We start from the raw sequence: 24,802 nt of genomic DNA, 5'->3' as shown, positions 1-24,802 counted from the left end.
TCTCTTGTGGACCTGTGTCCTGAAGTTGGCTCTCCCACCTGAGAGGCACTACACTGACTCTTGGCTGCAACACCAAGAGCCTTTCATCCACACGTCTCAGAATAAAAGGGAGAAAAAGAAGAAAGAAAGAAAGAAAGAAAGAAAGAAAGAAAGAAAGAAAGAAAGAAAGGAAGGAAGAAAGAAAGGAAGGGGAAAGAAGGAAAGAAAGGAAGGGAGGAAGGAGGGAAGGAAGGAAGGAGGGAAGGAAGGAAGAACGAAATGAAAGAAAGAAAAAGGATAAAATAAAATAAAGTAAGATAAAATAAAATAATTAAAATAAAAAATAATTATTAAGAAAAAAAAATTTTTTTAAGGAAAAAAAAGACAGAACCCTAGGACAAATGGTGACAGAAAAGCTATACGGACAAAATCTCACACAGAAGCATACACATACACACTCACAAAAAGAGGAAAAGGGGAAAAAAATAGTAAGTCTTGCTCTTAAAGTCCACATCCTCAATTTGGGATGATTCGTTGTCTCTTCAGGTATTCCACAGATGCAGGGTACATCAAGTTGATTGTGGAGCTTTAATCCACTGCTTCTGAGGCTGCTGGGAGAGATTTCCCTTTCTCTTCTTTGTTCGCCCTGCTCCTGGGGCTCAGCTTTGGATTTGGCCCCGCCTCTGCGTGTAGGTCGCCAGAGGGCGTCTGTTCTTCCCTCAGACAGGAAGGGGTTAAAGGAGCAACTGCTTCCAGGACTCTGGCTCTCTCAGGCCTCGGGGAGGGCGGGGCACGGGGGCGGGGCACGGGGGCGCAGCGGAAGTGGCTGGCGGGCCGTTACACCAGCCTGAGGCGCGCTGTGTGCGGCGGCAGTGGCCGGCGGGCGTTACACCAGCCTGAGGCGCGCAGTATGCGGCGGCAGAGGCCGGCGGGCCGTTACACCAGCCTGAGGCGCGCAGTATGCGGCGGCAGAGGCCGGCGGGCCGTTACACCAGACTGAGGTGCGCTGTTTGTTCTCTCGGGGAAGTTGTCCCTGGATCCCGGGACCCTGGCAGTGGTGGGCTGCACAGGCTCCCCGGAAGGGAGGTGTGAAAAGTGACCTGTGCTCCCACACAGGCTTCTTGGTGGCGGCAGCAGCAGCCTTAGCGTCTCATGCCCATCTCTGGGGTCCGCGCTGTTAGCCGCGGCTCCCGCCCGTCTCCTGAGCTCCTTTAAGCAGCGTTCTTAATCCCCTCTCCTCACGCACCAGGAAACAAAGAGGGAAGAAAAATTCTCTTGCCTCTTCGGCAGGTCCAGACTTTTCCCCAGACTCCCTCCTGGCTAGCCGTGGTGCACTAGCCCCCTTCAGGCCGCCAACCCCAGTCCTCTCCCTGGGATCCGACCGAAGCCGAGCCTCAGCTCCCAGCCCCCACCCGCCCCGGCGGGTGAGCAGACAAGCCTCTCGGGCTGGTGAGTGCTGGTCAGCGCCGATCCTCTGTGCGGGAATCTCTCCGCTTTGTCCTCCGCACCCCTGTTGCTGCGCTCTCCTCCGCGGCTCTGAAGCTTTCCCGCTCCGCCACCCACAGTCTCCACCCGCGAAGGGACTCCTAGTGTGTGGAAACTTTTCCTCCTTCACAGCTCCCTCCCACTGGTGCAGGTCCCGTCCCTATTCTTTTGTCTCTGTTTTTTTCTTTTTTTCTTTTGCCCTACCCAGGTACGTGGGGAGTTTCTTGCCTTTTGGGAGGTCTGAGGTCTTCTGCCAGCGTTCAGTAGTTGTTCTGTAGGAGTTGTTCCACGTGCAGATGTATTTCTGGTGTCTCTGTGGGGAGGAAGTTGATCTCCGCATCTTACTCTTCCGCCATCTCCCCACAGTCTCCAACACAGCATTTTGGACATAAAGTGTTAAAGGCTAGAACAGGAACTGTGGGTGGCGTGCTCTGTGGAGGAACAAAATGATTATGTGGAATAGCCTCAATGAAAATAGTGGTGGGGAGCTGGGGGAGAGATAGAAAGAGGAAAAGCCAAAGAGATACTGTAAAAGAAGGCTCAGTAGAATTTAGTTAAAGACTGGATGGTTGGTGCACTCAACTTCAGGAATGCTGGATGTGGAAGAAGGGCCCAAAATAAGAGAGGTGCCGTGCTCTCCACTGTATCCTCGTGCCTAGAAATGTTGTACATGGTACCTAGCACATACTAGTACATAGTACTTCTGTGAGATGCTTTATAAATCGTTGTTAATGGATGACTTCTGGGTAACAGCCACTGGAGAGATTTCTAGCATCATGGTTTTGTGTGTGAAACTCTGGAGCAAGTGCCTCCCCACAAGGTCTTCTAGTGCCTTGAGCGTCCCTGCTGGGCACTCTGAATCCATAATAGAACAGTGTGGTTAAATGTGGGAGCCTCACCTCCTTTCCTTCCCATAAGTTTTAGCCACTGCTACTGACCTGTGGCTCTGGTTCCTGCCCTTTGGTAGGCAGCTTCCCCTGCCCTTCCTCTTACACCTCCTTCTCTGTGTCTGGCCTGTTACCGCTCAACACATGTTTTCCTCAGCAAGGTCATTCTCCTCAGGACTACCTTTTTAGGCCTTAGCCCTCTAGAGCTCAGCACAGCTGGGATATTCTGTGTTTCCGCTGGGGTGAGGGGCATTCCCAGCTATGATGGAATCAGCTTGAGTCTGTCTACTACTGCTCCTGGGAGGTAGAGAGCTGATTTATCCCCCTCTATAACAAGAGTGTTGAAAACATGGGTCCTTATCTTAGTCAACTCTGCTCCCTCAGTGTGTCTAGTATGGAATCTGCCACGGTAAATGAATGAATAAATTAGTAAATAAGCTATCATCTATTTATCTCTCCACCATCTCCTTTATTTATCATGTTTCTCTTACTCTGTCATTATTTTGTTCTGTCATTATTTTGTTCTCTATCACCCATTTCTCTCTGGGTAGTTCCTTATAGTCTTTCTCAGACTTTTTTTCCTTTCTGTCATTTATTTTTCTCTGTACCATCTCTCCCTCTTATCTCTGTCATCTGCCTGGTCCTTCTGACATCTATCTTCCCTTTTTTCCTCTCCCCTCCCCTCCTCTCCTCTCCCCTCCCCTCCCTTTCCCTCCCTCTCTTTCTCTCTCCTTCCCCCTTCCCTCCTCCCTTTCCCATCTCTCTTATTCTCCCCCCTCCCCTCATTCTCTCTCATACTAATCATCTCTTTATCTTCTGGCACTACCCATGCCCCATACATGCTCTTCCCCATCCCATTCTTCCCCACTTGCAAGAGTGGCATCTATTCATGTGAAATATACCAGAGCACAGGGATGGGTCCTGTAGAAGCCAGTCAGTGCAAGAGTTGTGGCTGCAGCCTCCAGCACCAGACAGATGCTGTGGTTGTATCCAGAGCCTTGGCCTCAGACCCATTTCCCTTTATTCACCCCTGTCCTGCTGAACAGCCAGTCTCCCCTGTCAGCCTAGCACACCATCCACCATCTCGTTCTATTCTTCCTGGCAGGAGTTGGGGCTCCTTGCCACCCTTTTGCCTACAAACTTGGGGATCTCACCTCTGTGCCCATCTTATCCTTCACTCTCTGAATGTCTTTACCATGCTTTATTTGAATTAGGTCTTTCTCTCTCACTAATCTGTAAGTTCTCAAGGGCAAAGCCATATTTGATTGATCTCTGTATCCCCAGAGGTATGTACAGATGGTACACAAGACACATACAACAAATGCTTATCAAATGAATAAGCCAAAAATTGGCAGCCAATTGGTGTTGACTTGCTCAAACTTCTCAGTCATTTACCTATCCCTTTCTTAGAGAAAAATGGGAAGATTGGCCAGAATGATTTTTTTCTCAGAGAAAACTTAGGGTGGGCACACTATTCATTGGGAAGCAGCACTCACTTATTCCACAAATATTTATTGAGCATCTACTATGCATCCGGCACTGCTGTACACGCTTGGGATACACCCATGAGCAAAAGAGCCCTGTGACGCTAACATTCTGTATCTCCAGGCATTGTCCTTGGGGTGAAGGAGATTTGAGTACTGAGAGCTGAGGGGGTGGCCACTAAGATTCCTACATCAGCTCCTTGCAAGATGTTCTACTTCATTTAAGGGAAAGAGGGGGTGGGGGCGGAAGCTGCCTGGGAAGTGATTTCAGCTCTGGTTCCCTAAGTTGACTTCCTGTCCCTTTCTTACTGTAGGAGGAACGCCCCCGTCAGTAGGCCACATTCATGGCATGTGGCCAAGCTGCTGGAGGGATGCCCTGAAGCAGCCACCAACATGCACTTCCCTTCTGAAGCCTTCAGCTTGTCCTGGCATTCCGGCTGCAACACGAGGTAAGTCTAGAACCCTCCCCTCAAGATAGGGTAGAGGCTAGATCACCCAGCCACTTCCTCTCCTCTGCTCTCATCCCCGTTGGAGGCTGTAGAGCCCAGAGTGCTATCCCGGAAAATGGGGTGGGTTTCCAGTGTGCCTGGCTTCTGGTCCTCGTCTACTGAGAACTGTCTGTGACTTTGGGACAGTCCCTTTCCTTTTAAAAAATGTTTCCTTGAAATACTGACCTCACTCGACTTGCAAAACACCACTTTCTCCTCCTTTTCTCCTTATTTCCTTTGCAGTCTCTTTCCCTGGCTCCTCTGCATCATCCTGGTCTCTGATATCGGTGGCCCTGGGGCTGGGTTCTGGTCCTCTTCTCTAGCTACAGTGACTCATGGTGACCTCATCCATTGTTCCTCTCATCCCAGCTCTGTCACAGAACCAAAGCTTTCAGAATGGGAACCTCCCTGAATAGCAGGGTCCACCTGCAATGAGGATCTCTCAATTTAGGGTGCTTGGGATGGTCTGTGGTTGAAAGAGCTGCCCAGCAGACTCAGAGAACTTTCTCAGCAAGCCCAGAGCCAGCAAAGCTGCTGGCCTCAGCTGCCTTTTCCCTTCCACAACAAGATCTTCCCTCTGAGAAGGGATTTCTGTTGAGGAGGCTCAGGGAAGCTAAGGGTTGAGTTTGCCCTGACTCGGTGTCTTTATTTGGCATCGGAAGTCAGGGGCTCAGGGAGGAGGCAGAGGCAGTTTTGTTCTGGGAGAATACACAGAAATACATTCTGAGCTTGGCTCCTGTTTGAGTGGGGGTGTGGCTGTTTTCAGCAGGAAGGGTGGTGGGTTGGGTAGCAGATCTCCTTGCCAAGGAGTAATTGATGGATTCCTAGCCAAGAGGTCAAGTAAGTGGAGTGGCTAAGGGGCAAGGCAGGGAGCAAGAATTAGGAAAGGCTGACCTGGGGGATCTTGTGGGCTCCCGCCACTGCTCAGCTCTGGTGTTTGGAACTGTGGCCTTTCTGAGGGCAGCCTGCAACCTCCTGGGTTTCTAGCCACAGGGTGTTACTGGCATGACTTGGCTCATTTTGGCTTTGTGTGTGGGAAATGGTACTTAAAATTCAAGATTGTGTCTGATCCTAGTCCCTTCTTTGTTCTCCCTGGTTTGGCTTTGCCATGGGGGATGAGGGTGGCCTGGGTGGGCAGGGACCACTATAGTATCAGAAGTCATAGTAGAGAGGATGCTGATAACAATAGCCATGAAAACAACAATCAAGAGAGCAGCAGCTCCAGGTATTGAACCTTCACTAGGTGCCCAGGCTGCGACAAGAGCTTCACTTTTATTATCTGGTTTCACCCACAAAGCAACCCTCTGATACAGATATTACTATTATTTACATTTAACAGACAGTGTAGCAGAAGACCTAGGACATTAGACTCGTAGAGGCCTGGGTTCAAATTCCAGGTCTGCTTCTTTAGCTGCTGTTTGAGCTTGTCAGTTTACTTTCCCTCTCTCAGCTTCAGTTTTCTCATTTGTCAAGTGGAGATAATAATCTCTCCCCTTCAATTTGAAATGAGACATTGTAAAGTGCCTGGCACATTGTAGGTTCTTGGTAAATGGTGAGGATTACTATTACCAAGAAAAGAACAGGGGGACACCTAAATTCTGGCCCTGTCTGGGCCATGAACTAGAGCTGGGCGATGTTGAGAAAATCACATCCTCACAATCACTTCCCTTTGCAGGGCTTGCTTGACACCAATGATTCTCAAAAGCATATGGTCCCTGAACCAACAGCACCAGCATCACCCAGGAACTTGTCAGAAGTAAAATTCTCAGGATCCACCCAGACCTAAAACTCTGGACATGAGACCTAGTCACTTGTGTTTTGATGAGCCCTCTGGGTGATTCTGATACATGCTCAAATTTGAGAACCACTGATTTACAAAATGGGCTGGCTGAAATTAAATCAGCCCTTTAGGGCCCCTCTCAAATGCTAATAGTCCGTGCTTGTTTCTCCTAGCAGAGAGCTATAGCTGACTCCCTGGGGACAGCAATAGTCCAGAAGCAATTCTAGACTCACTGAAGGCAGAGAAACAGAGCACAACCCTCAGTGGAGTTCTTACACTGTTAGTCTTTGGGATCTTGCCCTATCCTTCTTCCACATATCATCTTGTCTCCCATTTTACCACATTTCTGTAGTACCCCCAGTGTCCATCTGTTCCCCTGTTTCCCTTCCTTCCTCTTTTGCCTTATCTCTCACTTGTGACATGGGTGCCTCTGGGTTGTCCTGCTTCTCCCATGGCAGGGCTGGCCAAGGTGGGAAAGGGATCTGGTGACATAACTAACTGGTGTGCCCTGTGTCTTGCAGTGACGTGTGTGTGCAGTGGTGTCCACTCTCCCGGCACTGCAGCACTGAGAAAAGCAGCTCCATTGGCAGCATGGAGAGCCTGGAGCAACCAGGCCAAGCCACCTATGAGGGCCACCTCTTGCCCATTGACCAGAGCACATACCCCAATCAGCGTGACTCAGCCTATAGCTCCTTCTCGGCCAGCTCAAATGCCTCTGACTGTGCCCTTTCCCTCAGGCCAGAGGAGCCAGGCTCTGTGGACTGCATCATGCAAGGCCCAGGGCCAACCAAGGCCCCTAATGGCCAGCTTAATGTGGCCGAAACCTCAGGAGGTGGCCGGCATACCAGTGGGAGCCACTTGACTCCTAGCTCCCAGATATCATCCCGTCCACAGGAGGTCCACCACTCAGGGCCTGCCAAGGCTGCCAGGGGTCCACCACAACCTCCAGTGAGGCGAGACAGTCTTCAGGCCTCCAGAGCCCAACTCCTCAGTGGAGAGCAGAGCAGGGCTTCTGAGCTTGTGGACTCCTTGCAACAGACGGAGAAACCTAGCTTGGACACCATGCTATCCCCAAGGAACCCTAACAGGTTCTGCTGCCTCAGCGGGCAAGACCAAGTGACAAATGAGGGCCATCAGAACTGTGAGCTCAGCCAACTTCCTGAATCCAGCCAGAAGGGCTCTGAGCATCTACTGATGGAGGCCTCGGCCAAAGCTGTTGGATTCCCAAAAGCATATGACAAAGCTTCCAGCACAGATTCCAGCCCACTTAACCAGGCTTCAGCAGAACTAGCTAAGGCTTCTTCTTTTGGCAGCCCTCCACACCTCACAGGACATCGCCATAGTGCCCCTGAAGAGCTACTGGCGTCCCACTTGCAGCATGTGCACCTTGATACTAGGGACAGCAAGGGGACGGAGCTTCCAGCTGGGCAGGATGGGCAGGAGTGGACTCTATCCCCTTTGCACAGTAGCCACACAGGCAAGAAAAGCCCATGTCCCCCTGCAGGAGGAACCCAGGACCAGCCCAGCAAAGAAAGAAAGACCAGGCCAATGGATGATAGACTTCTGGGTTCGGGGCATCAGAGCCCAAGCAGTTCCCCACATGGAGAGGCTGATGGACATCCTCCAGAAAGAAGTTTCCAGGACCCAAACAGAGCAAGCAGAGCTGACAGTGAATTGGCCAGCCAGCAGTCCTCTGCCTCTGGCTCCCTTGTTCAACAAACCACTAAAGTAGCTGGCCGCACAGAGACAACTGAAGAAGGGGACAGTGAGCCCAAGGAGTGTGGCCGGGTGGGTGGTAGGCGAAATGGAGGGACCCGGGGCCGCTCAATACAAAACCGGCGGAAGAACGAACGTTTTGCTACCAATCTACGTAATGAAATTCAGAGGAGGAAGGCCCAGCTCCAGAAAGGCAAGAGTCCCTTGTCACAGCTGTGTGACACCAAGGAGCCAGTGGAAGAGACCGAGGAGCGCCTAGAAAGTCCTCCACTTCCTGCCTCTAACTCATCCCTTCTATCTTCGTATAAAAAACCACCTAGCCCCAGAGACAAGCTCTTCAACAAGAGCATGATACTCAGGGCTAGGTCTTCAGAGTGCCTCAGCCAAGCCCCTGAGGGCCATGAATCTAGGACGGGCTTGGAGGGACGAATGAGCCCTAGCCAGAGACCTGGCCAGTCCTCTTTGAGCCTGAACACCTGGTGGAAAGCATCTGACCCATCCTCCTCAGACTCTGAAAAAACAAATGTTCACCGTGGAGTCCGTGGAGGTCACTGGAGATGGTCGCCAGAGCACAACCTGCAGCCACATGTGGCACTAGCCGTGGAAAACTCTTCCAACCCAGGTGACAAGGAATTGAAGGCTTCTACTGCCCAAGCTGAGGAGGAAGCCATCCTCTTGCCCTTTGCAGACAGAAGAAAGTTCTTTGAAGAGAGTAGCAAATCCTTATCGACATCTCATTTGCCAGGTTTAACCACTCATAGCAAGACTTTTACCCAGAGACCAAAACCTGTTGACCAAAACTTCCAGCCAATGAGCTCCAGCTATAGGGAATTGAGGCGCCATCCCATGGACCAATCATATCACTCCACAGACCAACCCTGTCATGCCACAGACCAATCATATCATTCCATGTCACCCCTTCAGTCAGAAATTACCACTTACAAAGAATGTTTTGCAAGCAAAGGTCTAGAACAATCCATGTGTTGTAAGCCACTACACTGTGGTGATTTTGATTACCGCAGGACGTGCTCTTACTCCTGCAATGTCCAGGGAGCTGTAGTCCATGACCCTTGCATTTATTGTTCTGGGGAAGTCTGCCCTGCTTTGCGAAAGAGAAATATGATGCCAAACTGCTACAACTGCCGGTGCCACCACCACCAGTGTATCCGGTGTTCAGCTTGTTATCATAATCCCCAGCATGGTACCCTTGAGGACAGCAGCTTGGCACCTGGCAACACTTGGAAACCCAGGAATCCAACAGTGCAGGTGAGAACTTGACTCTTGGATGGGTGAGCTTCATTATTCTCTTTGTGAGGAGAAAGCTAGGTAAATCATTTGAAAACGTAACAATTATAATGTCTTAAAATTATATAGTGCTGGGTCCACCAGGTGGTAGCTTACTAACCTTGGGCAAGACATTCAGTGATCAAAATTGCACTTACCTCATCTTTAGAGGTAGAATAAAATAACTTTTGCTTCACAAAATGAACACAACTGGGCTTTATATCCTGACTGTATAATTGGTATCTGAGTGAACTTAAGCAAGTCATCCAGCCACCAAAAGTTGTAGTTATGTGATTCTTTTTAAAGGGAAAAAGAAAAGAATTTTTACCTCATAAAATGGCCAGTACTAAATAAAGTCTTATTACCTCATCTCTAAAGTGGAGGAAAGTAATGGCTGCCTCATGAATTAGTTGGGTGGATCAAATGAGATTGTGTAACACAGAGTGCCAGGCTCAGTGCCTGATCCAAAACAGCATGTATTCCCTTCCATTTCCTGCTTTAAAATATATTTGGAGCTGCAAAACTTGCAGATGTCTCCCAGGCTTTGTTTGCAGAGACCCAGGTCTAAATTGGCTGTTGCTATAACCTGGTTATGACCTACAACTCTAATACAAGCCACCACCATCCCTCAGGGTATCTGTGGAAGGACTCCATATGCTGTTGCCAGCTTACCACCAGATTCCTTTCCCATGGCTTTCCTAGTGCCACCTTTTGGCTGGTGCATTCAAACCAGAAGTTAGTTCCTGTGTTGAACTGTTTTTGCATAGGCCTACACTTCTGAAAGACTTACTGTATGAAATTGCTCAATACATATTCTTTGAAGAAACGAAACTTAGGGGTAAAGAAGCCTTACACAGAAGAGTACATACTCTACTATTCCTTTATATAAAGTTCTAAAACAGCTATTCTATGGAAAAAAATTTCAAAACAGTGGTTGCCTGTGGCAGGCAGCACAGAGATTGACTAGGAAAGGGCATGAGGGAACTTTGTTGGGTGATGATCTATATCTTGATAAGAGTTTGAGTTACACAGGTGTATACATTTGCCAAACCTTAACAGATGTACACTTAATGTTTGTGCATTTCGCTGGAAGTAAATTTTGCCTAAAATACTGTAAACAAATATCAAACTTTAATGATATGTATGCTTGAGCTTTTGAAGTATATTGATTTACACAACTTATTTTCTAGTTTTCAGCATACAGATGTTGCACATATTTTGTTATATTTATCCTTAAGATTTCATGTTTTTGCTGCCATTGTAGATACTATTGTTTTCTTAAGGTAAAGTTAAAATTCTTTACTATTATGTAGAAATGCAATTTAATTTTGTATATTTTCCTTGTATCCTGCAACCTTGCCAAACTCACTTTTCTTGGTAGATTTTAAAAGATTTTCTACATAGACAATCATGTCATCCGTAAATATAAGTAATTTTGTCTTCATTTCCACTGTGTGTGGCTTTATTAGGAGAGGAGGCCCCTATTGCACTGTCTAGGACCTCCAATACAGTGTTTAGTAGAAGTGGTGAGAGCAGATATTGTTACTTTGTTCCCAATTTTTCACTATTAAGTTTGATGTTAGCTGTAGATTTTTTTGTAGATGCCTTATAACAGGTTGAAGAAATTCCCTTTTATTCCTAGTTTGTTGGGAGAGCTTTTATCAAGAGTGGATATTGAATTTTTTTTCAAGTGCTTTTTCTGTATCTATTGAGATGGTCATACAGTTTTTCTCTTTTAGTCTGTTGATATGGTGAATTACATTGATTGATTTTTGAAATAAGAACCAGGCTAGCATTGCCAGAATAAATCCCACTTGGTCATGACGTCTTATCCTTTTTATATATTACCAGATTTGATTTGCTAGTATTTTGTTAAGGATTTTTGTCTGTGTATATCACGGATTTTAGTTTGTAGTTTTCTCGTGATGTCCGAGTCTGTTTTTTCTGTTTGTTTGGGTTTTTTTGGGGGGTTTTCTTTTGCGGTACGTGGGCCTCTCACTGCTGTGGCCTCTCCCATTGCGGAGCACAGGCTCCGGACGCGCAGGCTCAGTGGCCATGGCTCACAGGCCCAGCCGCTCCGCGGCATGCGGTATCCTCCCGGACCGGGGCATGAACCCGTGTCCCCTGCATGGGCAGGCGGACCCTCAACCACTGCACCACCAGGGAAGCCGGAGTCTGGTTTTCATATCAAGATACTGGCCTCACCAAATGAGTTGGGAATTGTTCTCTTCTCTCCTATTTTCCGGAAGAGTTTGAATAGAACTGGTATTTTTTTTTTCCTTGAATGTTTGGTAGAATTCATCATTGAAGCCATCTGGGCCTAGAGTTTTCTTAGTGGAAAGATTTTTGACAACAAATTCAATTTCTTTAATAGATATAGGGTTATCTGGGTTATCTATTTCTTCTTGAGTGAGCTTTGGTAGTTTGCCTTTCAAGGAATTTGTCCATTCCATTTAAGTTTTCAAATGTATGGGGATAAAGTTGTACTTTGAAATGCATCAAGAATTTAAGATGGATTTGTGGATGGATAGAGGAGTGAATAGATATGTGATAAGGCAAATACAGTAAAATACTAACTGTAGAAACTATACAATGGTGAATATATAGGTGTTCATTGTAAACTTGTTCAACTTTTCTAAGTGTTTGAAAATATTCATAAAAAAATGTAGCAGGAAAAAAGGAGAGGAAATATAAAATAATGGTTTAAGGGCATGATGCTGAAACCAGACTACCTGGGTTTGAATTCCTAAGCATTCCCATCTAAAAAAAATGGAAATGATAACAGTACCTACTTCATAAGTTGGTTGAGAGGATTAAATGATGTAACATGTGCAAGGCATTTAGAACAGTAACTACCAGATAGTAATCATTTTTTAAAGGTTAGTTATTATCTTTTAGAATAAAGGGAGATTTGGGTTTACCTTGAGAAACTTTTGCTGAAACAAGGACCTGCAAGTAGACAATGGAGAAAAGGGGCTGAAGTGGGGGTGGGGATGGGGTAAGCAGATGACAGCTGCAGAACCGTCATCCTAGGGCCAGTAACTCCATAAGGGAAGAAGGTGAGATTTGCAGGTTGCAGCAGCTGACAGTAGCAATGCAGGTGTGCATGTGCCCATACCATGCCTCTCCTTTTGTACTCTGAGGGAAGGACACATTGGTTTCCTAATGTCTGTTAGATTAGATAAGTAGGTCTGCTTAGACGCTAGGCTTTCAGACATGTGGACAGCCGTCCAGAAGCCACTTCATGCCCATTTCTACCCCTGCCACCTGAGCTCACCCTCCCTCCAGACATGGGGAAAACTTGTAGATGCGTTAGGATACCCCAGCTCAGGTGGCTAAGGTAGTTGTGATGGTGGCTATCTGAAGTAGGGTTGAGATCCTGCTCTTTATGGCCCCTGGAAGAGGATGGGGAGTCAATTGGATCCTCTTTGGTGCTGTTAAGAGAACTAAAATCAGCACACACCTAAATCCCTCATGCTTCATGCCAGTTAGTTCTGCATATATTATCAAAGTATTTCATTTAACAACTATATGAGATACATTATAATAGGATCCCCATTTTACAGCTGAGAAAGCTGAGGCTCAGTGAGATCACACATCCTGCAAGTGGTGAAGCTAGGATTTGAACAACATAATGATAATTAACATTTGAGTGTCTATGGCGTACCAGGTGCTGTTCTAGGTGCTTTACATGTGTCAACTCATGTCATCCTCAAAGCAATCAAGAAATAGATACTGTTATTATTATGATCACTATTAAATAGCTGGGGGAAATGAGCTAAGAGGAACTCGGTAGTTTGCCTGAGGTCACACTCAGTGTGGGATTTGAATCCATGTAGTGTGGCCTCAGAGGCCAAGCTCCTAGTTGTGCTACACTGCCTCTCCAAAAGCTGATTGCAAAGCCCAGGCCCTCCCCACTCTGGCAGGATGCCTTCTAGCAGTATAACTTCCACTAGGGCAACAAGTTCCTACCACAGTCAATCCCCATCTGCAACAAGCTATGGAGATATCTGCCTCTTTGATTCAAAGAGTGCAGACAATTTACAGCAACCTAAGTGGCTCAGTGAAAAAAAAAGTAAGGTGATACTGGGGAGTTGAGGAGATTGAGAGTTGGGACAGGACTTTGGTTTGGCCACTTCTATTTACTGAGCACTTCCCACAGGGCTAGACAGGGCATGGACAGGAAATCCTGGCTCCCACTGTGGCAAAATGAGGAATAGTGTCTTTGAAAGCAGGGACATCTTACAAGGGCATCAAGGCAGAATCTGAGTTGAACAAGTGGTTTTTGATGCTCTCACATGACAGGTACAGGCAGGGACTGCTCTGGTCCTCTGAAAGCTGTGAAACCTCATCGTTTCCATGGCTACTAACGTCCAGAACCTCCTATGTGCCGAGTGCTGTGCTAAACATTCTCTATACACATCCCATTTTATCCTCACTCCTGGGAATCCAGCAAGGCTAGATAGCCTAGTCCTTATTTGCCAGACAGGAAGCTGAGGTTCAGGGAAGTGACATAACTACCCTCAAATAATGAGTATCTTAGCCAGAATGACTGACAGCCAGGTGTCTTACCCCCAAAAGGTAGTAATTTTTTTTTTTTTTTTTTACTGAGGCAAAGTTAATAAAACTTTGAATGGGACCAATAATAGCATTGGAGAAAGCGGGACTTTGGAAGATCAGTGAGGTTTAGGAAAAACTGTGCATTCCCGTTGGGCTAAGTTCTGAGTCACTAGGTAGAGGGTACGGAATGCTGAAATCAGGGAGAATGTCAAAGGCAAATTTGCATTAGGCTTGGAGCTAGAATAGGAAGCAAGGACGTTTTTACAAATGGCATATGTGGCTTGGGCTGCAGGGAAAAGAATGCTTGGGCAAAGCCCTTAAGAACAATATGCCCAGGGTGAAGAGTCTCCTCCTGTAATATGGGGGATGAGTGCTCCCCAGAAATAAGCCCACCTCAGCCACTGTCAGCGGATCTGGAACGAGGAGGAAGGGCCCCTGAAGTACAGGGTGGGCTAGGACAGGGTTGTAGCAGCAGGAGCTTTAGGCCTCAAAGCCTCCTCAGGGGCTGCGGCTTCCAAGAAGTTGCCTTCTATGGTGGAAGAGGCAAGAGGAACAAGCAGGTTCACTGGGAAGAACAAAGAGATTTTCTTTGCAAGAGCCAGAACAAACAGCAAACATGCTAAACTGGTTTTTAACGTGGTTTGGGAGGGGAGTGGAGAAAGAGAGGGAAACTCAGAGTTTCTAGACCACATTGTCCAGGTCCTTGAGTGCTGTCTTAGACTCTGCATGCCCCCAGCAGCTTGCTGAAGCCTCCTGACAGAAAGGCAGCCCTCTAGGTACATAGTTCTGTAGCCTGCATGGGAGAGTAGAAGGAACCAACTGTGGGGGTGGGGAAGAGGGGGTGGGCCTGGCCCAGGACAAGCTCCTGACCTCTTTACATTTTTGAAGCCATCTATATACCTGGCTGTCCAGAGCTCCCTAACTTATCAGAATTTTGCTTTGCAGGACTTTCCTGGGGACAAATGGAAGCCAATAACAGGAAACAGGAAGACCAGCCAGTCAGGGAGGTAAGTGACCGCTCTGGGAGTTGGGGTGAGTTAGTACCTCTGAGGCTTCTGTGGAAACTGGTAAGGTTTTCTGTTTTCTATTTGCTCTGTTTCCTTTGAGGAACCTTGTCTGGTGTCAGTACAAAGGCCTTGGTGCTGTAAGATGTAATCCAGCCTGCCCACCAGGCAGCTGGGCTATAGACCAAACTGATGGGTAGCACATTTTGGAATACGTAAAAAGGAGTATTGTGGGACATTGTGCCCATCAGCTCAGAGGCCTGAGGCAGGTGCCCAGGCACAAGGACATGGGGACCAGACCATGCTAAAACACAGATGGGAAGGTATAAACTATGCTTGCCTTCCAAGCAGCCACTGGGTGGTTGGAGGGGCCAGAGAGGAGGTAAGACTGTCCAGCCACTGCTGTGCCTTTGCCTCAGAATGTTTCTTGGGTTCTGCCACCTTTCTTTTTATAGGGCTTGTTGAGAGATTAAGGTCTGTTCATTAAAAATCCAAGGCAGATCATGCTAACAATAGGTTAGAATTCCTAAAAGAAGGCAGGGACATTTTTACAAATGGTATGTATGGCTTGGGCTAGAGGGGAAAGAGTTGCTTCTGCAGAGCCCTTAAGGAAAAAAGAATGCCCAGAGTGGAGAATCTGTTCCTATAATGTGGGGAACATGGCACCTGGCACTTATGCTCCAAAGACATGAGCCCACCTGTCATAGGTGACCATGTGGAGGAGACAGTTACGTCCTCCAGGTTGCTCTCCATCAGTCTGGTTGGAACCCCTTTTGTGAAATTGTTTGATATACTCTTTCAGCTAGTTCTTCTCCAGGACAAGAGGCCCGTAAATTGTATTGATTCTTTAACTCAAACTCCAGGAATAAAGGAGGGACAGGGAAGACGGCTCTTAGCTGCGCCTCTGTGGGGGCACCTAGGAAGAGGGCTAGAATCTGGATCCCCTGACCTCTGAAAAGCCCAGGGTTCTTTCCAGTGGTCTATATTATCCCCTGTGATTTGGTGGTGTAGTCAGGAATAAATTGGGCTTTCTTTTGACTCCAGAGTCTGGGAAACCTATTGGTTTTCTGATTGGCAATGGAAAGAGAGGAAGCCAACATTTACTGATCACCAGCTAAGTGTCAGTCACTGGGCTGGATCCTTTTATAACCATAATCTCATTTATTCTCCACAACAGTTAATTTTACTACCTATTTTATAGATGAGGTCCACAGAGGTTATATAACTTAGTTGAGGTCGCACAGCTAGTAAGTGATGGAGCCAGGACTCAGACTCAGGTTTGTCTGGCCCCAAAGTTCATGCTTTTTCCATTATAACTGCTTCAATTAGGATCCCTAAGGAAACGCTTCAAATGGACCCCTCAGTATCATGTCTCAGGGACCTAAGGCCTGGGTGGGGATACTGTGGGATTCTGTGGCTGGCCTTGATTCCCCACTGTTCTTGGAGAAATCATTTCAGTCTAGTGGGTCTGCTGAGTTTCCCCTACTAGACTGAGACTGTCGAAAAAGGAGACCACACCTTGGTCACGGATGTATTCTCCATGCCTAGCACGGTGCCTGACACAGAGAAGTTGCTCAAGATGTATTTGTCATTTGCTTGCCAAATGAAGAAACAGCCTCCTCCACCATTGAATAGGTAAAATGACACAAAAATAATAATGCCAACTAACATTTCTTGAGCACGGTACTCTATTCTAGGCACCATTCAAAGCGCTTTACAAATATTTATTTACCACCATAACCTTAAGGGGTAGGTACTGTTAGTTTCTTCATTTGACCGAGAGAAGAAACTGAAACACAGATAGATAAATTCAGTTGCCTAAAGTCCCACAGCTAGTAAGTTGACTAGACCCAGGTAGTCTAGCTTCAGAGACACTATACTACACTATGGTGCTTCTCCAAAATGGCTCTCTTACTAATCAGCCAGTCAAGGAAGGGGACTTTATTTAAAACCTAGTATATGTACTGCCTGTTTCTAGGCAAGCAGGGAAATATTAGAGGAAGAGCATCAGGAAGCATGATGCCTGCCCATCCCCAGCTTGAGCAAGGAAGACTAATCCACACAAAGTTAAGTAGCAGTAATAATAAATTACCAGTTGCAAAACAACCTATGTGCCACTAGCTAAGTTACACATATCCTGTTTTATCTTCCCCAAAACTGTCAGGTAGGCATTATTATAACTAGGGCAGTGATTCTTGAACTTGAATGTGCATTAGAAATACCTGGAGGGCTTGTTAAAAAAAAAAAATCCAGATACATGATAGCTCCCACCCCGCCCCCAGGGAGTGTGATCCAGTAGGTGTGGAATGGGGCTCAAAATGTGTATGTCTAACAAGCTCCCCAGGTGATGCTGATGCAGCTGGTTCTGGGATCACACTTTGAGAACCAATGATTCAGATAAAGAATCTGAGGTTCAGAGGAGCTAAGTAACTTACTCAAGGTCTCACAGATACTAAAGGGACAAGCCAGGTTTTCAACTCAGGCTAGTTGCTATAAGATGAAAAAGTGTCAAATACATGGTTTAAACAAGAAAAGGCTGGCACATGGTAAGGGGCCAATACATGATAAGTATCATTGTGCCCTATTTAAGTTCATTGGAGGGTAAGAAAACTAAAGGCTGGGGCCTATAGGAGGAAAGGCCCAGAGGGGAAACTAAGCAGGCTGTATTGGAGGAATAAACCCTGCTGGTTGTTAAGAGTTCTGGCCTTATCATTAAAAAGTCTACAAATAACAAATGCTGGAGAGCATGTGGAGAAAAGGGAACCCTCCTACACTGTTGGTGGGAATGTAAGTTGGTACAGCCACTATGGAGAACAGTATGGAGGTTTCTCAGAAAACTAAAAATAGAATTACCATGTGATCCAGCAATCCCACTCCTGGGAATATATCCGGACAAAACTATAATTCAAAAGGATACATGCGCCCCGATGTTTATAGCAGCACTGTTCACAATAACCAAAACATGGAAACAGCCTAAGTGTCCATCAACAGATGAATGGATAAAGAAGATGTGGTAGATATATACAATAGAATACTACTCAGCCATAAAAAAGAACGAAATAATGCCATTTGCAGCAACATGGATGCAACTAGAGATCATCATACTAAGTGAAGTAAGTCAGAAAGAGAAAGACGAATACCATATGATATCACTTATATGTGGAATCTGAAATACGGCACAAATGAACCTTTCTACAAAACAAAAACAGACTCAAAGACATAGAGAACAGACTTGTGGTTGCCAAGGGGGACGTGAGGAGGGAGAGGGATGGAGTGGGAGTTTGGGGTTGGTAGATGCAAACTATTACATTTAGAATGGATAAACAAGGCCCTACTGTATAGCAAAGGGAACTATATCCAGTCTCATGGGATAAACCATAATGGAAAAGAATATAAAAAAAGAATGTATATATGTGCATAATTGAGTCACTTTGCTGTACAGCAGAGATTGGCACAACATTGTAAATCAACTGTACTTCAATAAAAAAAAAGTTCTGGCCTTGAAGTCAGTCTGCCTGGGTTCAAATCCAGGTTCTTCTGTTCACTAGCTGTGTGAATTTGGCAAGTGGCTTTCTCTTCCCCCCCACTCCCACCCCGCCCAGCTCCTCTCTTTCACCCCACCCCATCGGTTTCCTTATTTGTGAAATGGGGTAAGAGTGCTTACCTCCTGTGACTATTGTGTGGAATAATTGAGTTAATATATGTAAAGCATTTAGGACAAAATCTGGCACCATAAACCCTCAGTAAATGTTAGTTGTAATGAGGAGGAGGAGGAAGAGGAGCAGCAGCAGCAACAGTAACAGTAGAGAAAAAGGGTAAAGAGTGAAGTATTGCACCAGGATAGTTAGGCCTTGAAAACTAGGTAGGATGGCAAATATGGAAGCAATTGAAGGTTATTGATCAGGTAAGTGACATGGTAAATATGGCACTTCAGATAATTTGGCAGCATTTGCAGCCTAGATGGGTTGAAGAAAGACCAATTAGGGGCAGTGATCCAGGCATGAATGAGTGTGGCCTTGTTTTGGGAAGGTGGGGGTGCAATAGGAATGTAACAGAAGGGATAGATAAATATGTGGATATTCGGGGGAAAATGTTTATTGCGAAAGCAATATTACAGGAAATTAAAAACAGAAGAAAAAGTATCTTTTTTTAAACATCTTTATTGGAGTATAATTGCTTTACAATGTTGTGTTAGTTTCTGCTGTATAACAAAGTGAATCAGCTATACATATACATATATCCCCATATCTCTTCCCTCTCGCGTCTCCCTCCCACTCTCCCTATCCCACCACTCTAGGTGGTCACAAAGCACCGAGCTGATCTCCCTGTGCTATGCGGCTGCTTCCCACCAGCTATCTATTTTACGTTTGGTAGTGTATATATGTCCATTCCACTCTCTCACTTCGTCCCAGCTTACCCTTCCCCCTCCCCGTGTCCTCAAGTCCATTCCCTAGGTCTGCGTCTTTATTCCTGTCCTGCCCCTAGGTTCTTCAGAACCATAGAAAAAGTATCCTTATTCTTACTACCCTAACACCCTAATTGTTTTCATTTCCCTGCCAGCCTTTATCTATAGGTGTAGAGATTTGCGGGTGGGGGGGTCATGATTATAATAACTATGTAGATGTGATTTTATGTGTCCTGCTTCTTTTTTCCTCACTAAGCATTATTTGGTGAACAATTTTTCCTGTTGCTATAAAGCCTTCCTCAATAGTTATAAATTTTAATGGCTGCATAATATTTCACCAGCTTAATGTGCCCTAATTTGCTTAATCATTCCCAAACTGGTGGATAATTAGGTTGTTTCCAATTTCTTGCTATTATAAAGTAATGCTGCTAAAAAATTTTGAGCAGCTATAACCTTTTTCTCATTTTGAATTATCTCATTAAAAACAGTTATACAGAGTTGGGATTAGTTGTTGAAAGAAAATTAGCATTCTTATTGTTCTTGATATATTTCACCAACCTGCTTTCCCTGGAGGTGTTTTACTCTGCCATTAACAACATAGGAGAATACCAGTTTCCCCTAAAATTTGCCATCATGGAAATTTTTCTTTTTCTAATACAATAGGTATACATGGTACATATTATAATTTTAATTTGCTTACTTTGATTATTCTGGTTTGAACATTTTTCATGGATTTAATATTTGCATTGATTCCCATGTGAATTGTTGGTTCAGATAATTTGCTCACAAATACGTGACAACTTTTGAGAGAAAAGTAAAAAGAACTTGGGAATGAAAGGAGTTAAGCCAAAAATAATTTTCTGCCCCAGTGTCTTTAGAAAGAGAAAATTATTGATAGAGTGGGGGCAGGTGACAAGGGGACCTGGTTTGGTGGAGATAATAAGTTTGAGTTGGGATATGTTGAATTTAAAGTTAGTGAGGAAGACAAGGGGATGCTTTTGAGGAGGCCTGTTGATCACCCAGCCAGCGGGGGGTAGGATGAAGAAGAATAGCCAGCAAAGGGGATTGAAGGGGCAAGCATCTGGAGTAGTAAGAAGGAGAAGTATGCCAGTGTACCGTCACAGACGATAAAGAGAGGACTGCTGTTGGCTTTGACGGTTTGGACACACAAGTGACCTTCGAGAAAGCAAACTTAGTAAAATGGTGGGCATAGAAAGCAGATGGCATAATGGTCTGTAAAGGGGATGCATGCAGAAGAAATGCACACAGTTTTACACATCCTAAATTCACCTTTTAAGTGTACAATTCAGTGAGTTTTGGTAAATTTGCATGCTATTGCAATTATTACCACAATCCAATTTTAGAACATGTCTATCTCCCTAAAAAGATCACTCTTGTTCATTTCCAGTCACTCTCTATTCCACATTCAGTCTCAAGAAACCACTAATCTACTTTCTGTCTCTATGGATTTGCCTATTCTGTATGTACCTTTCATATAAATGGAATCATACAATATGTGGGCTTTTGTGTCTGGCTTCTTTTACTTAGCAAGCTTTAGCAGTTCATCTTTGTTATACCATATATCAGTATTTCATTCTGTTTTTTGCCAAGTAATATTCCATTGTATGGACATACCACATTTTATTTATCCATTCATCCATTAATGGACATTTGGGTTGTTTTCACTTTTTTTGTGAATAATGCTGCTATGACCATTCACATACAAATTTCTATGTGGACATATGTTTTCAATTCTCTTGGGTATATATTTAGGAGTAGAATTTCTGGGCCATATGATAACTCTGTTAACTTTTTAAGGAACTGCCTAACTGTTTTCCAAAGCAGCTTCCACCAGCAAAGTAGGAGGGTTTCAGTTTCTTTTCATTAATTTTAATACAATGATTATGTGCTACTATGTGATTAGTAAAAGGGTTTAAAAGAAGAGTGCTTGAAAAGACATTTATATATTTTAAAATGTTTAAAAAGAAGTTGGCTAGGAAAAGGAAGGAGAGAAATGGGGTAGTAGTTAGAGGGGGAGATAAGGTTTAAGTTAGTGGTTCTCAAAATGTGGTCCTAGGACCAGCAACCTCAGTATCACCTAAGAACTGAAGTAGAAATGCAAATTATTGGACCCCACCCAGACCTACTGATTCAGAAACTGGGACATGGCCCAGAGATGTGTGTTTTAAGAAGCCCTTCAGGCAATTCTGATGCAAGCTAAATATGAGAACCTCTGGTTTAAGTGATGGTTTGATCAGGATTTGGGAAACTGGTTTAAGTTTAAAAACAGAAAGGAGAGGTCAATGGAAAGGGAAAGAATATTTTTGCTGACTATGGAGGCAGCAGATCATAGTTTATGATCTCAAGGAAGATGAGAAGGCCTAGGAAAGGTCAAGGGCAGAGATGACATTTAAAGAGGAGAAATCCTGATGGAGCTTCCACTTACCTTCTCCCCACTACACACACATTTTTTAACATTTCTTATATCATTTCTGTCACAACTGGAATGATGGGTGTAGGTGGGAAAATCAAATGTATATTCTTGAGCCATTCTCTGCCTGGAAGCCTGCAACGAATTTTAATTCCAGGTAGTTACACTCTTGGTTGTCTCCCTCCACAGTTATTTAGTTTGCATGCAGAGAATGCAAACACATTTTGATATTAGCAGGAGGGAAAAAAACATTGGTGAGTAGATCTGCTGGGAGAAAAAGCTACATAAATGTGAAGCATTTAAAAGCCCAAAGAAATTATTTCCTAGATTATCTCATTTGGTTTTCCATACTTATAATTGCCTCCTGTGATCACTTCCATTTTTCTACTTTGCACAGACCTTTCGAATGTGTAGAGCGTTTATATATATATATATATATATATATATATATATATATATATATATATATATATATATAAAACCACAGTTAATCCTCAAAGAAACTCTGTGAAGCCTTATTTTTCCCATTTGACTGATAAGGAAGCTGAGACTCAGGAAAGGTATTATTATACTATTATTAAAAACAACAACCACAAAAGGTATAATAGCTAACATTTATTAAGTGTTTATTGGGTATCAGGCACTGCTCTAAGCATTTCACATGAATTATTTTATTTATTACTAATCATGACCCTATGAGATAGTTACCATTTATTGACCCAGTTTTACAGATGAGGAAACTTACTCACAGATAGATTAAAGTCACTTGCCCAAGGTCAAACAGGTATCTGACTCCAGAGCCCATTACTTCTGGGATTATACAGCAACTACGTGACAAAACTAGACTACTACCCAGGTTTTTCAGTTCACAGCCTAGGGCTCTCTTCCTTCTTTTTAACATACCACATCATGAGCAGAGTGTGGAATATCCAGTACACATTTCCTATTTGGCAGTTGAGTAAAAGAAAACGGATAATTCAGAATTGAATCTCATTTCATTAGGAATAGTACACTTTTCAAGAAGGCTTTACCAGCTAAGAAGAATGCAACCTTCAGAGGCATGAAAGGATTTGTCAAAGAGTGTGACAAAGTGAATTTAAATACTTGGGTATTAATTTAATCGTGGGCACACAAAACCTATTCAAGGAAAATTATAAAACTCTAATGGGAGAAATAAAGACATGAATAAATGCATAGCTATACTCTGCTTCAATTTGGGAAGACTAATATAGTAATGATTACAATACTCCCTAAGTTAATAATATATAGATGTAATGCACTACCAATTAGAGTCACTGTGGTATACTTTGTAGAACTTATCAAATTCACTGTAAAATTTATCTGAAAGAATAAGTGGGCAGGAAGACCAAAGAATACATTTATTTAAAAAGGTAATGGTGGTTCAGCAAACATCATCCTCAATGGTGAAAAACTGAAACAATTTCCACTAAGAACAGAAACAAGACAACTCAGCTTGCCCACTCTCACCACTATTATTCAATATAGCTTTGGAAGTTTTAGCCACAGCAATCAGAGAAGAAAAAGAAAAAAGGAATCCAAATCGGAAAAGGAGTAAAACTGTCACTGTTTGCAGATGACATGATACAATACAAACAGAATCCCAAAGATGCTACCAGAAAACTGCGAGAGCTAATCAATGAATTTGGTAAAGTAGCAGGACACCAAATTAATGCACAGAAATCTCTTGCATTCCTATACACTAATGATGAAACATCTGAAAGAGAAATTAAGGAAACACTCCCATTTACCACTGCAAAAAAAAGAATAAAATACCTAGGAATAAACCTACCTAAGGAGACAAAAGACCTGTATGCAGAAAACTATAAGACACTGATGAAAGAAATTAAAGATGATACAAACAGATGGAGAGATATACTATGTTCTTGGATTGGAAGAATCGACATTGTGAAAATGACTATACTACTCAAAGCAATCTAAAGATTCAATGCAACCCCTATCAAACTATCAATGGCATTTTTTACAGAACTAGAACAAAAAAATCTTAAAATTTGTATGGAGACACAAAAGACCCCAAATAGCCAAAGCAGTCTTGAGGGAAACAAACGGAGCTGGAGGAACCAAATGCCCTGACTTCAGCCTATACTACAAAGCCACAGTAATCAAGACAATATGGTACTGGCACAAAAACAGAAATATAGATCAATGGAACAGGATACAAAGCCCAGAGATAAACCCATGCACCTATGGTCAACTAATCTATGACAAAGGAGGCAAGGATATACAGTGGAGAAAAGACAGTCTCTTCAATAAGTGATGCTGGGAAAACTGGACAGCTACATGGAAAAGAATGAAATTAGAACACTCCTTAACACCATACACAAAAATAAACTGAAAATGGATTAAAGACCTAAACGTAAGGCCAGATACTATAAAACTCTTAGTGGAAACCAGAGGCAGAACACTCTGTGATATAAATCACAGCAAGATCCTTTTTGATCCACCTCCTAGAGAAATGGAAGTAAAAACAAAAATAAACAAATGGGACCTAATGAAACTTAAAAGCTTTTGCACAGCAAAGGAAACCCTAAACAAGACGAACAGACGACCCTCAGAATGGGAGAAAATATTTGCACATGAATCAATGGACAAAGGATTAATCTCCAAAATATACAGGCAGCTCATGCAGCTCAATATCAAAAAAAAAAACAACCCAATCGAAAAATGGGCAGAAGACCTAAATAGACCTTTCTCCAAAGAAGATATACAGATTGTCAACAAACACATGAAAAGATGCTCAACATCACTAATCATTAGAGAAATGCAAATCAAAACTCCAATGAGGTTATCACCTCACACCAGTCAGAATGGCCATCATCAAAAAATCTAGAAACAAATGCTGGAGAGGGTGTGGAGAAAAGGGAACCCTCTTGCACTGTTGGTGGGAATGTAAATTGATACAGCCATTATGGAGAAGAGTATGGAGGTTCCTTAAAAAACTACAAATAGAACTACCATATGACCCAGCAATCCCACTACCGGGCATATACCCTGAGAAAACCATAATTCAAAAAGAGTCGTGTACCAAAATGTTCATTGCAGCTCTATTTACAATAGCCAGGACATGGAAGCAATCTAAGTGTCCATTGACAGATGAATGGATAAAGAAGATGTGACACATATATACAGTGGAGTATTACTCAGCCATAAAAAGAAACGAAATTGAGTTATTTGTAGTGAGGTGGATGGACCTAGAGACTGTCATACAGAGTGAAGTAAGTCAGAGAGAGAAAACAAGTACCATATGCTAACACATATAT

General features: G+C 44.1%; 1 protein-coding gene across 5 annotated transcripts in view; it reads left to right on the top strand.

Annotated features, from left to right (window-relative positions):
- SHROOM4 (shroom family member 4) overlaps nt 1-24,802 on the top strand; it is a 215,281-nt gene that overhangs the window by 164,925 nt on the left and 25,554 nt on the right. For 4 of the 5 annotated variants that reach the window (XM_079910777.1, XM_079910773.1, XM_079910774.1 and 1 more), the window contains 3 exons: nt 4,150-4,284; nt 6,625-9,085; nt 14,609-14,670. In XM_079910777.1, the coding sequence (XP_079766903.1) occupies nt 4,150-4,284; nt 6,625-9,085; nt 14,609-14,670 (2,658 nt within the window). Of the gene's footprint in view, nt 1-858; nt 981-4,149; nt 4,285-6,624; nt 9,086-14,608; nt 14,671-24,802 lie in introns of those variants that run through there. The other variant, XM_079910775.1, reaches the window with a different exon arrangement.

The sequence above is a fragment of the Stenella coeruleoalba genome (assembly GCF_951394435.1).
Source record: "Stenella coeruleoalba genome assembly, chromosome: X".
In the NCBI taxonomy this organism is placed as follows: domain Eukaryota; kingdom Metazoa; phylum Chordata; class Mammalia; order Artiodactyla; family Delphinidae; genus Stenella; species Stenella coeruleoalba.
This window is presented reverse-complemented; position numbering and strand designations above follow the sequence as displayed.